Genomic DNA, 16,748 nt, shown 5'->3' on the forward strand with positions numbered 1-16,748 from the left:
TAATAACATATTATAGTTTCATTTGTAGTATAATTAAGTTGTTATATTTGAAAAAATAGCTCTGTTTGCTTTTAAATGTTCTTTTTGTCGTGTTCTCAATGACTTAAACAGACAATCGGAAACAATGTCTCGCCTTAGCCAATTGGATTGCTGGTTCACAGTCTAAAGCAGGGGTCGGGAACCTATGGCTCGCGAGCCAGGTGTGGCTCTTTTGATGATTGCATCTGGCTCGCAGATTTCGGCTTTTCAGATAAAACATAAAATATTATCACTTGTTTTAATCCATCCATCGATTTTCCACTGCTCATGTCCTGTTCAGGGCTGCAGGAGCAATTGTCCATTATTTTTATTGGATGATAATAGCTGACGTTGGCCGTTGCTGGGTAAACAGGTAAACGCCCCCTTTTGACTCAGTGTTCTCGGTCGTTAGCTCAAAGCTAACCCTTCGACGAAGAAGATGGCGAAAAGAAAAAAGGATGAGGAGTATCGTACATTTCAGGACGAATGGACTGAAGAATTTGCCTTTGTGGAGAGAGCAGGTTCTGCGGTGTGCTTAATTTGCAATGACAAAATTGCATCGATGAAACGGTCGAATGTAAAGCGGCAGAAGTCGCAGAAGTCGCATTAATTGTGAGTATTACAACAACATTATTTAAAACAATAAATTCAGAGGCTTATTATACTCACATTTAGTTGAATTCAGTCTTAAAATATATTATATGGCTCTCACTGAAATAAATTTCCAAATATTTTGCTTTCATGGCTCTCTGAGTCAAAAAGGTTCCCGACCCCTGGTCTAAAGCAACGTTTGCATGCAGTACCAGTGTGTGTTCAATAGGGGGAGCTCAGGAGCACTGGCAAACTCACACTTTTCTGAGGTTACAGAGCCTGTTCCGACTTCTTCTGCAATTTATACACAATCAGAATCAGCTTTATTGGTCGTGTATGTGTACGCATACAGGGAATTTGACTTGATTGTTGCTCTCAACGTACATACATAGAATATACAAATAAACACAAAAAAACAAGGGAGAACAGAGGTAAGTATAAACATGTAACTACTATGTACAATATAAATACATATACAAAAGTACATATATGAACATAAAAAACAATGACAAGGAAATGGAGGTAATAGTGCAGTATGCTGCAGTATGATTAAAGTCAAAGTCAAAGTCAGCTTTATTGTCGTTCCTCAATATGTACCGAACATACAGAGAGTTGAAAAAACGTTTCTCTCCAGTCCAACATATAAGTGAATACAGATAATAAGGTGCAAAATAGATAAAGAAAACATTTAGACAACATATATATTAAGAAAAAATAAATTCAAATGTGTTCAAATGCAGATCATTCATTAAAACAGATGGAGCTCATCTGATCATTGTCCTCGTGTGGACCAGCCAAATGTCTTCACAAGTAAACATGTCCTCACAACAAAGGTGTTTTGCCAAAGGACTGGTCCACACAAGCACAGAGAGGAAAGACAGACTCAATGAGAAGATCTCTGGTTGCTTCTCATTACCAACTGCTTTCTGAATCACAACCAGCAGGGGGCAGCAGGTACCGCGTGTCTGGGTTACCATACCTACCGAACGCCTCGGCAATCCATGCTCTGCAAAAAGTGTCCAGCGTTCCAAAGTAAGAACAACTTCCGAACAGACCTTTCATATTAATACAGTATGTGTTCCGGAAATGAACAGAAGGTGTGTTAATACAGAGTGATACATCTTAAGTCATATTCTAATATCATAATAGTATGATGTAAACAACATTTGTCCTGCAGCAGCAGACAAGTTCAGTATAAACAAGCTCTAAAGGTGACGCGAACTCCTCCTCCAAACAACTTGCGCTTTTATTTTGAAGTACACATCGCTTGCATTCCGGTCCTATTCTGTCAAAGTGTTGTTAGCGTGATAGGCTACGGGATCATAGGAAGGCCTAATTCTACCAGTAATGTCGGCGTCTTTACCCCAAGAAACGGAATTAATTGAGAAACACGAAGAAATGTGAGTCCGTCATCTTTAATATTGACCAGCATTGAGCCCGTTTGAGTCTGTGAGCCTCCATGTCGAGTACTGTCACGAGTCTCCAGTCCAGACAGTTAGCTTTAGCTAGCTGGAATACTTTAGGTAAGGTTCACATTTACTCTTTAAATAGTTGTGGAGATGGAGTGGTTCCGGTGAGGCTCTTTCCCCTTCGGCTGTCAACTGTTGCCACATTGCCAACAAGACTGCGGTCAAGTCAGCAGGCACTCAGATCTCCGTGGTCCAACTCAGCAGACACTTAAATTGTAGTGCACCATACGCTGAAACTTACGGTAAACGCAACCAAACGGCACAGGACGGAGATCTAAGTGTCTGCTGACTTGACCGCAGTGCCAACAAGCAATACATTCTCAGTGGGATATGCCATTCCACGTGTTTCAAAGTGTAGAAAAAGCACATCTCCGACCATGAAACAGCAGCGTTACCCTGGCTCTCTGTGCCCCGTACTGTTAGCGTCATGTCAATGAGTGTATACAGCACTCCTTAGTCTTTAACACTAGCCAGCAGTCACCCATTCACACACACATCCATACACTGGTGGCAGAGGCTGCCATACAAAGTGCCTCATGCTCAGGAGAGGTGCACAGGCGTATCTTACCAGGACACTTTGACATGTAGACTGCAGGAGCAAGGGATTGAACCTTCTGATTAGCGACGACCTCTACCTCCTGAGGTGTGTAATGGTTTGACCCAAGGGCGTAGGTTTGGTCTCAGCATTGGTAGGGACACTGGCAGGCCCCCGCCCCCCGCCATCTAAAAAAGTCTTAGTTGATATCAGGGGCGTTTCTAGGAGTCAAAGAAAGGGGGGGCTTAGCCCCAAGGGGAGTGGCATGTTTTTTTTAGGGCCCATTTGGGGCCATGGATATCCATTGTTTCAGACAGTTCATAGATTGGTTCAATCAGAAAGAGTGTGATTTTGCTCTGTAGTTTTGCTTGCATTCAGTATATGATAACACAAGAGACAGAATTTCAGGGTCATAGTGAAATTTGACAACACAAATATGAACGTTTCTCAAATAAAGAATATCCGCATCACTCCCAAATCCTAATTCTTAAAGGGACCGCACACAATGGATGGAGAATGGACCTGACAGTGTCAACTTTACATCGTTCAGTATGATGATAGGCTGTTGGATTGTAATTTGAAGGGGGAGAAAACATACAAACCAGAACGCACGCACATATGTAGCATGTTAGTTATAAATAACTTGTCCATGAGAGAAACAATAGTTTAATTTAATGACATCACCAAAATAAAAATATATATATTTTTTTCTTCTATTTTTTTTTTTAAAGCCAATAATGCCAAATTATTTGGGGGGGCTGAAGAACATTTGAAGGGGGCTTCGATTACAATTTAAAATTTTTAATGCGATTAATCGCGATTAAGCTTATTGTTATGGCAAAGTTCAATAATGAATTCAAAAGTAGTGTATTGCGCACTTTTATTTTAAAAGTACTGCTATATGAACAAAAGGTCAATAACATTTGGTTTGCAAACACTTTAAACACATAAGGTGCTTTTTAACAGCAGTATTCTCTTTACACAGCAGCAGTTCTATCTCTTCACTATCTGTGCTCAGTGTGTGACTGTATGTGAAACGTTCCACTGCTGTGCAACAGGAACAACATGTTTCAGCACGTTTCATCTAAATTTGTGTCTTCATGACAGTCAGAGCATGTGAATGCAGCTCTACTGTTCATCAATATAATGCTGTAACTCAGAGGTGATGATGGTTACCCAGCGATCAAAGAATAAAGACACTTTACCCACAATTTAGGTGTATTTTCCCTTTAACTCACGAGATGCAGCATGTTTTATACTTAATGTGAATATAATTCATACTTTGTTGGCATCTTATTCTGAAAACCGGATGTTCGTCTGAAGAAACCGGATGTTGTCTAACGTTAATCTTTCCGCTAACTTTCACGGTCCTTCGCTCGCTGCCGATCTGTGCCGTATGCGTTTACGGTGAATTTCAGCATATAGGTGCACTAAAGTGTAAGTGCCTGCTGAGTTGACCGCGGAGATCTGAGTGTCTGAGGCAATTCAAATTAACAAAATATTGGTGGGGACAATTGTGTCTTTCCCAAACTTTGGTCGTGACTAGTCCCTATGGACCCTATGCAAACCTACGCCCTTGGTTTGACCATTTGAAATGGTCTAGTACAGTGATTCTTAACCATGGGGCCACCTAGAGGGCAGCAAAAAACTTTCAGTTTTGCAGCTGTGGGCCGCGGGACCGCATAGGTTATCAATTGAAGACACCAGAGATGTTACTGTTATCCATGAGACGCTCAGTTACAATATAGCTTCCCACCACCTGGTGGCGGTAATGTATCAGTCAGTTGTTTAACAAGCTCCAATAAGCAGAAGAAGACACTCAGCTAGCCGCTAGCTTGTAGCGAAAGTTATGGATATGTTTTTAAAAAGAAAAAATGAAGACGACAGTGGTGCCATACCCCCCAAAAGTCTAAATGTGTGCGCAAGTACAATCCTGACTTTCTTAAGTACGGCTTTCTGAACGGAGGCAACGAGGCAGAGCCGAGGGCTCAGTGTGTGGAATGTGGGCTAATGCTATCAAACGAAGCACTGAAGCCTTCAAAAATAAAGCGACACCTAGCGACGAAACATCCAACGCTCGTGGGAAAGCCTGTTGGGCTTCTTGTTGTGTATGCAGGTTTACATACACATGATAAATAAATGTCTTTGTGATCATCACATTGTATCATCTCATTTATTTGACAAGGGTTTTGCCTGTTCAACTCCGCGAGGACACCGGCGTCCTCGATCCCCTCCCCTTCCGTTCCTACGGCTTGCTTGCGCAAACTACGTCACAAAACATGGCCGTGTTTGGTATCCCAGCATGCCCAAAATCCTCATCTTTGCAAATAAATCACTGATTTTCTTTCATTTCTTATGGATTTTTCACAAAAGGAGCCCAAACATACACTGTCCAAAGTCGCCATAACTGCTGCAAGTCGGATCTTGCAGCATTTCGACGGAAAAAGACACATTACAGACCCGACAATGTGCTAGCGGATGTTACCATGGAGCTAGTGGCTTCAGAAAACGCTAGTACTTATAGTACAAACCTTATCTTCCTCTTCTATAAGCCGCAAACCAACGTATAACCTTTGCGTAAATGAGCTACCCGCATACTCGATCGGTCGCAGCCATTACACCTAGCAAGTCCGCTACTCACACACCACGTCTTCGACCATATATATATAGTTTTTGCAATTTGCAAAGGCTAAAAATAAAAGGAAAATACTATAATATCAAAATATAAAGGGAGAAACACCTTTAGTGTGTCAGAATATCATTTGGTTACCATGTGTCCATTTGGGTCTCCAAATATCCTTTTAGAGCTCCGCCTGGATCTCTTCATGGAAGAAACACTGTAGAATGGTCATACTTTGTCCAATCTTCTTCAAATTTGAGGCAGTTGTTCACTGATAGTGTAGTTACAGCCCTATACTGTCATTTACCTGTACAGATACAGCCACAGGCAGTTATTTATACTGAAAGATACTTTTTTATTTTATGTGGACAAAAATCTTCAATTTTTACTGACTCCAAAGGCCCACTGCTCTGTTTCTGTATGACCTACAGGTTTTCTGACACTTTTGATGCATATAGTCAGAGTGGTTCAGAAGCTACAGCCATTTTAATTTGGGTATGTCATTTTAGGCGGTTTTGCTCCAAAATAGGGGTGGAGTTGAACAGGTAACAATATAGTTATTGAATACAAATCAAACCAAGAGTGAGATCAATTAGTTAAACTAATAGTGTTAATATTTGAATGGGCCCCGGGACAATTTGTACTTGAAAAGTTGGGCCCCGAGGTCAAAAAGGTTAATCCTGCTCAGTACGAGAGGAACCGCAGGTTCAGACATTTGGTGTATGTGCTTGGCTGAGGAGCCAATGGTGCGAAGCTACCATCTGTGGGATTATGACTGAACGCCTCTAAGTCAGAATCCCGCCTAGACGTTTTAAGAACCCCTGGTCTAGTAATAGAACCACCAGTCCTGTATCCTTGTGACACAGCTTGTGTGTGTGTGTGTGTGTGTGTGTGTGTGTGTGTGTGTGTGTGTGTGTGTGTGTGTGTGTGTGTGTGTGTGTGTGTGTGTGTGTGTGTGTGTGTGTGTGTGTGTGTGTGTGTGTGTGTGTGTGTGTGTGTGCCATCAGTTTAGGATGGAGAGCAGAGCTGCTGGAGCAGATGGAGAGTCTCAGAGAGCAGCTGAAGATCCAGAGGAGGCAGCAGGTGAAGGAGTCTGAGGCGGCGCTCCACAGGAACAGCTCACTGCTGCAGGTAGTCAGGCTGATCCTGCATCCTGCTATGAGCCATACTGTTGCTGAGTGTGTTGGTGTGATCTACTCACACACTGCTTTCACTGTGATTGGTTGAAGCTCTCCTGTGTGGCCGTGTACAGACTGTGCTTGATTGACACCTTGACTGCGTTTTTGAAAAAGTTAAAAAACAACACTGATTGATTAATTAGTGAGTCAACTGAAAATAGTTTAAGCCTTTAATCAAGTGAAGTGCTTTAAACGGGGCAGTACCTCTCATCGTTGGCTCAGGGGAATTTTCACTTTTTTGACATTTTTATTGAGTAAACAGCCAATCAATCAAAAAAGAACAATTTGGATTAATTGAAGATGAAATAGCCGTTAGTGGCAGCCATTGTACACCTTCACCCTCCTTGTGTTGGTGTTTCAGTGTTTGAACTGTTGTGAGTTTGTGTGGACGTTGCCAAAAGAAGAAGAATCTTTTGCTCTCTGAAAATGCTGGCTGGTTTATTCAATGCATTCATTATCTATAACCCAGGGATTTAGAAACATTTAAATGCATATTGAGTATATATGCATTGTAGGGCTAAGATGTGCATGAAGATGAAAGAGTTCATATGAACTGTTCCTGCAGGATTTACAGAAGATAGAAGAGCGTCTCAGAGGAGGACGGCGGCCCCGCCCACAGCTCCTGGCTCTGGAGGTACCACGCTTCTGTTTATCAAATGCTGGCAACTTTCTGACAGTGTCTTGCATCACAAGTTCACATTTCAGGTCAGATTTGCTGCTAATTTGCAGTTGTCTCTCTGTTCTAGATGAGATACTGGGCATCTGTGGAAGAATCTCTCCCTGCCTGGGAGCACTTTCTCCTGGGTAAAGGCCCACACCCTACTCATGGTCCAGCACAGCCACCCAGAAGAGCCAGACAGAAAGCCAGCACAGCCAGAGGCCAGGGCCTGCCTCCTCGCCCAAAACCCAGGACCGCTCCATCAGAGCGCTGATGCTGAACGAGTCCCTGCAGCCAGAGAGAGAGATTCTCAAACCCCATTCAGACCCTCCTTCATCAGCATCCTACCATCAGGGTTGGCGGCTTTGGTGAACAACGCTTTCTCTGTGCAATGGAAACTGATTCAGTGATACAAACATTTAGAAAGGAGAGAGAGAGGGAGAGTGAGCAAGAGAAGGGAGAACGAGTGTGTTTGAACTCTACTGCAGGCTGATGTCTCTGCCAGCAGTGTGTCCCCTGAATGAGACGGCTGTCAGAGGGACATGCACTAGTCCACTACAGACACTTCTATTTAATATTCATTCAAGGATTCAGGGATCATTTGTTGTCATTATGCAACACAGGGATGCACAACTACTTCATTTGTAACCCAACAAACACACGACAAACTCAAGTAAAACAGTCGTACATTCCTGTAGTGCATTAGTTTGAATTTGTGCCTTAATGAATGAAAAGAGCAGCAACAGAAACAATTCTCTGCTCAGATAACATGGCCGACATCTTCACATCTTCATATTAAAGATGAGGACAACATTGTCCAACTGTGACTGTGTTTGAGCACCAAGTATCATGATGTGAACACAGAGTCCACCAGAGTCCTGCTCTCTGTCCTGATGTCCGCCCCTCAAGTGCAGTTTGATCCTGAACCACGATGGATCCAGGTCTCTGGTGAAGATGTGGGCTCAACAGTCGGCAACCTCCCGCTGCTGTCATCCATCTGGGCTCTCCTCCCTGGGGCCGTTTGGGGGGCCGTGGACCTCTGCACTGAATCCAACCCCCACGCTTCCTCTTCAGAGGTTGATGAACGTATTCTGACATATCGATGGCCGAAGAGCAAAACCTGAAAAATCTGAAAAATGCCTGGATAATTTTGCAGATTGGATATTTTGCACTTGGTGCAAGTTGGAGGAGGTTCTACAAAATGATGCTCTGAATTAAGTTTCAACAAAGGGCGGGATTATTTGAAGACAGACTGAATGTGAACAGCCTTCTGTGTTCTCATCATCCAAAGTGAAATCCAGCAATCAGAAAATTCTGCAGATAGGAGGTTTTGCGTTTTGGCCCTTGATATGTCATTAGTGATGAACACTTAAAAAAAAAAACGAAGACAAAAATGTATTGAAATTCATGTACATGCGCCGTCGTTGCCATAGCAACTGATCTAGAAATCGATGCATGAAGAGGAGCGATGATCACTTTAGATCTCCACTAATGTCTGGAAAGAGAACACGCTGTTGTTGCTTTATTCTAAAATCATCATCAGAGACACTTCTTTGCGTTCATTTATTTCATCTTAGTTTTTATTTTTCTTCACTGTTTTTAAAATAAAATATATTTTAAAATGAAGTTCATGACTGTACTGACGTTGTTGACAGTATAACATGGTATGTGTATTGAAAGCAGGATGTTGACTTTGTGACGCTGATGCAGAGTGATCTCTGCTGTCTGTTGTTTGCAGTGTGGTTTCACGACCACTAGAGGGAGCCAGTGTCTACACTGGAAGAGAAGAGAGAAAGCTTTGGACTCTGCATTACAAGATGAATGATGATCGTTTATCATATAGTTGTACACCACCATGTGGGAAAACACAACTCAAATGACAAACTGATCTATCTGATGTTTACAGCAGTGGAATCAGTTTTCTGCTTGGAATGCGTGATTTGTTTATATCTGACAATATGATCACGTGATCACAGTAGGATTCCACTGAGACTCTTTGTTTTAAATGAAGACACTGCTGTACTGATGGAATCAAACATTGATTCATTAAAGAAGTTTGGTTTATTTTGTAGAAATTGTAGATTTTCATGAGTTCTTGAATATATATTACATTGCTGGTATACCTATAGGCACCGGTACATCTGCAGCAGTTTGAGCTCTGTTGGTTGTAAAATGAGCCAACATGCATTATGACTGCCTCCATGATGTCACAGGGGCAACACCAACACATCGCACACTGTACATGTGAGTGAAGTATGTGAATGTACAGAACCGACAGAGGGGTAATGAGAGGAACATCTGACCATATGCAAAAGAAACGGGGCACCTGCTGGTTCACTGGGTGGACCCCCCTCTCTTTACCCCCTAATTGTCTGTGATCAGACCTGCGCTGGGCTGACGCGGAGTGGCGGCTTGACAAACGCAATCATCTGGACAGCCGGGGTTGAAGTGGCCCGTGGTTGGCAGCTGCCCTGGCTCCTCAGCTGGGGCCCCAGTGCTGCAGGCCCTCGGGGGTCAACTAGCCAGAGACTAGTCTGGGTGTTGGGGTGCTGGTTTAGTGAAGGGGCAGGACAGTACTGTGAGGTCAAGGCCAGGATTCAAGGAAGCTAGATGGGTGGGGGAGGTATTAAAGCTGTGTGTCCGATCACGGGTGACAGGATCGGATGGTGGGAGGGTGAGGGGGCGAGAGGGGTGATGAAGACGCCATGTAGCGAATTATCTAAAAGGGTTTTGAAGAGCACGATCTGGAGCCCTTCCAAATGACTAGCCCTGCATTATGTATTCTAATGGCCGAGGCCCCCGGGGCTGCTGGAGCCCAGTCGCCCCTGTTGTCAGTGACCAGACCTCGTTTCATCCTGCCAGCCAACAACGTTGACCCCCTCAGACGGCTGCCCGGCTCTCCTCTAGCCCTCCGTCGCTGGTGCCATGGATCCGGAGCCATGCGATTATGCAACATGGTTCGGCTATTGAGGGCCCACTGAGAGCCCTGACAGATAATTGGCTGAGCCCAGAGCCGCGCAAATGGTTAAGTGTGGACTCCAGTTGATTGGATAATGGGTAATTGCACGCTGCATTTCATTCAGTGATATGCTGCGGGTGTAGCAGGGGCAAGTGAAGGGGAGGGAGAGAATGGAGGAGGGAAAATATTTTGGCGTGCTGCGTTTTTTGCAGCCCATTATTTCACACTTTGGGTCTGTTGCATTTGTTTGGATCTCGAGCACGGAGAGATCACAGATTTGTATCAACTGCCGATGCCATTTAAATTGCAAATGACTGTTGAAGTTTATTGTTGAAGAGTATCATTTTCTCTCACTGGGACTTCAGAGATCGGAGCGGCCGCTGAGCGCTGTGCCTGGTGGCGCTGTTTGAGGCTTCCCTCTGACCCTGAGTGAGCCTGTAAGTCCAGAGTCTGTCCTTTGATCATGGGATGTCACCTCTACTTAGGAGCCCGGGCTGCCAGCTCTTTGTCTCCTCCGTCACAGAGGCCTCCATGGTTGTCATGTTGCCTTACATTAAGTAGAAGGCTTCATGTTGTACACTAAGAGGAAGCAACACTGGCCTTAAGGTAGCCTGGCTCGGCTCCCCGTGGACTGCACCACACAAGTGTAACATTTCCTCTTTAACACTGTAATCACAAACCTCTCGGCTCTCCTGCAGCCCCTTCCGACACAAAAAGCTTTTTTCATTTTTTATTTTTGAAATGACCTGCACTCAAACAGAACCAGCTTTCTGGAGCTAATGTGAGAATCCTTCCCCGGCTGGACTTGAATATACTAGAGCTGCATTTTCTCTCTTAGAGAATAGCGGTGGGGGGGGGGGGGGGGGGGGGGGGGGTTGCGCTTGCTGAATTCCACTTCACTCGCTGTATCGAGTCAGAGTGTGCGGTGCTATTCATATCGACTGGCGGATTAAGTGGGCTGCTGAAAGGACACGTACAAATTTTGTGTTTGTGTTCTTGGGCCTTTTGTTGATATCGATTGTGCCTTGGCATGGATTCCCACATGGCACCGGCGCCTTGTGTTTGATTCTTAATGAAGGCCTTTATCACGCTCTAATCAGTTTACTATCACACATACGAGTCAAAGCAAACACTTCAGTGTGTTTCTTACTTGAGAAAAAGCACACGGGTAATCACTCATCTGATTGGGTTTTGACTGCTGCAGTGCCACGTTAAAAACATCTTTAGCTTTTACGGCAGAGAGGGACATCTTATCACACCTGGTCTACTACATCACACACATCAGGGTAGATTCAGGAAGTAGTGTGCTTTTACAGAGACATGGTCCCAATCCCAACGTCCCCTCAGGCCGTAAACCCTAAGCCCTCTGGGATTTAACTCACGTCACTTGGTAAATGGTTGAGTGTGAGAGGCCGCAAGGGCCTCAAATGGCATAAATATCATAGACTGTATGTAAGAAGTGGACGTAGTCACCTCGACTATAGTTTTGAAGCCTTTGGTTTGGTGTTTTGGTCGCCCCCATCTTGGTTTTTGTAACCAGAGTGACATCAGAGGGTGGAGCTAAGTACTATTACCTTTCATGAACTGAAAACACACTGTGAAAGGTTTAAAGTTATGACATGAAAACACAGAAAGCTCTCAAACCACCTAAAGCATCCCCTGCTTTATGGTCTGTGTGACTCTAAATGGACCATAATGTACTAAATGAACATCATGCTGTATTGAAGAAGACTTGAAACTAGAGATTGAGACCATAAACTCATGTTTACAATGTTTACTGAGGTAATAAATCAAGAGAGAAGTAGAGTCATTTTCTCATAGACTTCTATACAACCAGAGGAGTCGCCCCCTGATGGACACTAGAGAGAATGCAGCTTGAACGCATGAAGCTTTGACTTCAGACCCGGGGGTCCTAATTCTGACTAGGCATCTATATGACAAGTTGGGAATGACAACGGGTTGAACCTTCATAATGGAGTCAGTTTGGTGACTAAGAGGTTTGTGACGTAACATTAAGGTGTATGTTGTCTCTCTGTTCTAGACGAGATACTGGGTCTGTGGAGGTACTATCACATTGGCTTCACTTTTCAGAAGTGGAGGTTGTCGCCTGATAAATATGAATGGGACAGCACTTTACGGCAACTTACGTTACCTTGATGACACCGAAACTTATTATTACAATTGTGGGTTTTGTTCAGTGTCTGATTTGAACGTCTTCAAGGCTCTTGCCTTACAAGATGAGAGGTAATTGTTAATTAATCTATTTACACATTTCTGTTAAAACAGATTCAATAAGCAAAATGAAAATAAGTAGTTGTTGAAATAAATTCCATGTGTTTAATTCTTAAATCCTTAATGTTTCTGTTTACATTGAATGTGCCAGTCTTAACCATGTGCCGTCATCATTGTTTCCTTTCTTTAACGCCTCGAGGCTTCCCCCTGGTGTTTAACATCATAACTCTATGAATTGTGGGTAATTCTCTTAGGCAAAGACTGCAGCAATGCCGACCTACGGAAAGTGTGGATAAAGGGCTGAAGATGTCTGTGAGAGAGCCCTCAAACACTCCATGATTTGACAGTGGAACCGAACTACAAGCCTCAATGTCCGGGAGTGTTGGCGGTGGGAGGCTCTCAGCTCTGACCAGGGTCCTACAACAGACCCTGCTCCCCGGACCCTGCTCCACAGACGCTGCTCCACAGACTCTCATCAGTGGTTTCAGATGTTCCTCGTGTTCAGGCTGCTTTAGTGGATTTGAAGCGTGTCTTGGTTAAACGTTGAGTAATAGTGATACTCGTTACCCAGAGAGGTTGAAGGAGAGATATGTTTGTAAATCTTACGTTTACCTAACAACCTGTGGAGCTAACGTTAGCAGAGTACGTTAGCACATCATTAACTAGCATTAGCACCTCTATGCTAAGCTAGCTACTGAAGGCATACTGAATGTATACACATGCTGCTTTAGCTTTTTAATGATTGAATAAAGAGCTACTCAGTTTTACAGGAACACTGCTGTTCCTTCATGTCATTGTCTTCTGTCTGGATCTCCAGGTGATGTGGTGATTCACTTTTACACTGTGATCTGTAGCTTTAGCTTCTGTCTTTTTCTTTTTAACCGGTTTAACATCCTGCATATATCACAAACACACATTGCATCTGTGGCTTCACTTTTTCGTTAGTGTGGGCTGCATCGTAACGCTGTCAGCTTGACAGATACATTTGTATTAGAACAAAGAGGAACATCCATGTATTGGATATGATTCAAAGATAGCACATAAAACGGTAACTAAACAGAATAATATCATTAAAAGTTAAGCAATATGTAAGAAAGTAATTGGCACATGAAAAGAGAAATGTTTTCAATCTGGATTTAAAAATTGCGACATTTGGTGCAAATCTAAGGTCTTGGGCAGTTTGTTGTGGACGGTGCAGCTGAGCTGAGTCCATGGATCTAAAGTTCATTTAAATGTATACAAACAAACACGAGCTCCAGATTCTCAAAGGTGGGGACAGCTCCTATAGCTTCTTTACATAACTGTAAATTGAATAGCTTTGTGTTTTGCAGATCAAAATGAACAGGCAGTTTGAAGACATCCCTTTGTTCTCTGGGTATTGGTCATAATTCATGATGTTTTTATGATGAAATGACAAAAAACCTTGTGATGTGTTGCCCTGCAAGTGAATGTTTCCACAACTCATTCATCACTAAGCGAGTTCATCTCAGTCAGCCTCTTGTTGGCTTAGCCTGGCTCAACTAAACCTAACATCAGTGATCCTGGATGATCTGTCTAAATGTTAAATCCCTGACAAAACAACTTCAAAAGCTTTGTAACAAACTGCCAATCATATAGTCCATTTATTAAGAGATGATCCCTGTAAGTCAAATAAAGAATCAGTGATGTAAAAGATGCTGAATCTATCTACAGCAGCTCATCTACACTTCTATTAAACCTCAGAACCGCTGCTTTCATCTCTACAGTCTTAGTATTATCAGCACTATTTAAGCATGAAAACATGCTGTTGCTGTTATTTCATTTGTTTACAGTGAATGCTCATCTCGTAGCATCATATGGACTTTCATTTAGTTTGAGGGCTCTTTTAATTGTGTGAGCGAGCAGAGTGCTTCATCACTCACACGGTGGCCTGAAGTGAAGGAGGAGAGGCCGTTTCCCAGCAGGGCCGGGTCAGGTCAGAAGGATTAGCCGTGGCACCGGACATCCCCAGATCAACTGATCCTCCCTGACAAAGACACACGGCTCTAATGCCACTAGAGGAGATGTGAGTGCAGCCGGAGCGTGATGGGGAAAATGGCTCCCTGCTTTGCAGCGGCAGATGATCAAATTAATTTGCTTGTAATTAGCTGGACAAAGAGATGCATATTTGAAAAGACTGTGATGTGTGTGTGTGTGTGTGTGTGTTAATTTGTCTTGTCAGCATCATTTCATACTTTTTTTGTTTGTTTTTCACTAATACATAGTACTAAATAATACTGTTTGATTTTGTTGTGGTGTCCAATAGCAGACCCAAACGTTACTGACTATGTTCACCCAATAGTGTAACCCAATATGATTGCACATCTAATACACGTACATTAATCTGTGGGACTCAGTGTGTTTAACGCCATGTTTACACTGCAGGCCGTGCCAGCCAAGTCTGCATTCCTACTACATCTGATGGCCATATGTTTTCATGCATACAATGAGCCATAATTGTGTGTTAACACTGAGAATAAGCTCTTCTCATCACAAGGATGGGAGAATGGAGTACAATAAGTATTTATAATGTTAATAGCTACGTTAAATTCATGGCTTGCAGCCAACAGGTGCTTTGGTAAAAAAACAATTGAAATGGGTAAAGAAAGATAATGAGAGAGTAAGACATGGTACCATGAGGGAGAACATGTGTTGTTGTTTGCACATCTCTTAGCCACACACGTCTTCTCTGTGTTAGTAGATCTCCATCAACCTGTGGGGTCTCTCAGTGCAAACATGCTCCTGACATATAAGCCTGCAAAATGAATGTTTAATAATACACTTTTTAGAAACACCATGAAAATGATTGAAACTATAAATGAAACCTTACTAAATATTATTTAGTACAAATGAAATGTGATAAAATGCACATCTTGCTGAGATAGAATTATATCATAAAGAAGCCAAAACATTTTTCAAAAAATGTCAAACTTGAAGAATTATATATATATGTTTATATATACATATACATATATATATATATATACATATATATATATATATATACATATACATATATATACATATATATATATATATATATATGTATGTATATATATATATAGATACATACATATGTATATATATAGTAGAGTATATATATATATATGTATATATATATACATATATACATACTCTACTATATATACATATATATATATATACATATATATATATATATGTTTATATATAGTAGAGTATATATATATATGTATATATATATATACATATATATATATATATGTATATATATAGTAGAGTATGTATATATGTATATGTACACTGTAACAAATTTCTCTGTTAAATAACAGTAAAGTGCTGGCAGCAGAGACGCCAGCTCTTTACTGTTATTCTACAGTACTCATACCGTGAAATGGCATAACAGCATAGTACTGTAAAAGTAGAATACAGTATATTTCTGTATTTTTTCAATCTACAGTATAATACTGGCAGCAGAGACGCCAGCAATGTACTGTAATTCTACAGTATTCATACCGTGAAATACTTAACAGCCTATTACTGTAAAATTATAATACAGTGTGTTTCTGTATTTTTTCAATTTACAGTAAAATGCTGGCAGCAGAGACGCCAGCAACATACTGTAATTCTACAGTAGTCATACTGTTGAAATATTTCAGTCTATTACAGTAAAAATGAATGCAGTATTTTTCAGTGATTATTTGAAGTAACATTCTGATTAAGGAGTTATATTACTTTAAATTCTCAGTGTTTACTGTATACTGGCAACATTGATAATACAATAACTCAATTTAACAGCTTAGAATATCTGAAATATCAATCTGCAATGCAATTAACATTTCAACTTTATTTTTCTGTGGGCAACAGACATCTGCATTATCATGTAAATTATGCAACATAAGCAATAAACGACTTAGAAAGGATATAAATCAAACAAACTTTTATTTAACAGGACAGTGTCAACATAAATATCGCTGGTGTAAAAAATAATAATAACCAAAATAAAACACTTGGACGACCCAGCTTTTTTGGCAGCGAAACAAGCCAAAGAGATTTTTTAGTAGCAAATTAAAAACTGCCATGTCTGCCTGAAACAATGGCAATACATTTGAATTCCTAAATTGCATGTCAACGACTTGAAAACAATTGAGACATAAGTTTTAAATTAAATAGATGAATACCAAGGTAACTAATACAAAAGAAATAACCTATAAAGAATAATTTGAGATACGTTGATGTTCTCTCAAAAAGTAGTTTCAAATAGTGACAATATCTAAATGTACTGCAATGCATTCTCTACTGTGTAAAATATACATCAGTAAGAACATTTCGAAGATATGCATAATCAGCAACATTTGTAAACTATACTAACTATACTATGAACAACATTTTAAAAGTTAATCAGTCAGGACATTTTGAAAATTAGCATTAAGACCATTTCGAAAATATACATCAATATCAACATCTTGAAAAAAATAAAGTGAAGGTAGG

General features: G+C 41.5%; 1 protein-coding gene across 3 annotated transcripts; it reads left to right on the forward strand.

The window, feature by feature from the left end:
- The first annotated feature begins 1,880 nt into the window (after nucleotides 1–1,880).
- On the forward strand, nucleotides 1,881–9,133 carry cep15 (centrosomal protein 15). Of its 3 annotated transcripts, none has more exons than XM_076096743.1 (4): nucleotides 1,881–2,009; nucleotides 6,241–6,364; nucleotides 6,977–7,045; nucleotides 7,158–9,133. In XM_076096743.1, the coding sequence occupies exons 1-4, from the start codon at nucleotides 1,957–1,959 to the stop codon at nucleotides 7,341–7,343; spliced, it is 432 nt and encodes a 143-aa protein (XP_075952858.1). In that variant the 5' UTR covers nucleotides 1,881–1,956; the 3' UTR covers nucleotides 7,344–9,133. The 3 variants fall into 3 exon arrangements, with proteins under 3 accessions (XP_075952858.1, XP_075952860.1, XP_075952859.1); XM_076096745.1 differs by having other exon boundaries at nucleotides 1,892–2,009; nucleotides 6,246–6,364; XM_076096744.1 differs by having other exon boundaries at nucleotides 1,898–2,132.
- Nucleotides 9,134–16,748: the final 7,615 nt, after the last annotated feature.

Source organism: Anarhichas minor, unplaced genomic scaffold (genome assembly GCF_050575085.1).
Source record: "Anarhichas minor isolate MPS153535 unplaced genomic scaffold, ASM5057508v1 ptg000023l, whole genome shotgun sequence".
NCBI classification, from domain to species: domain Eukaryota; kingdom Metazoa; phylum Chordata; class Actinopteri; order Perciformes; family Anarhichadidae; genus Anarhichas; species Anarhichas minor.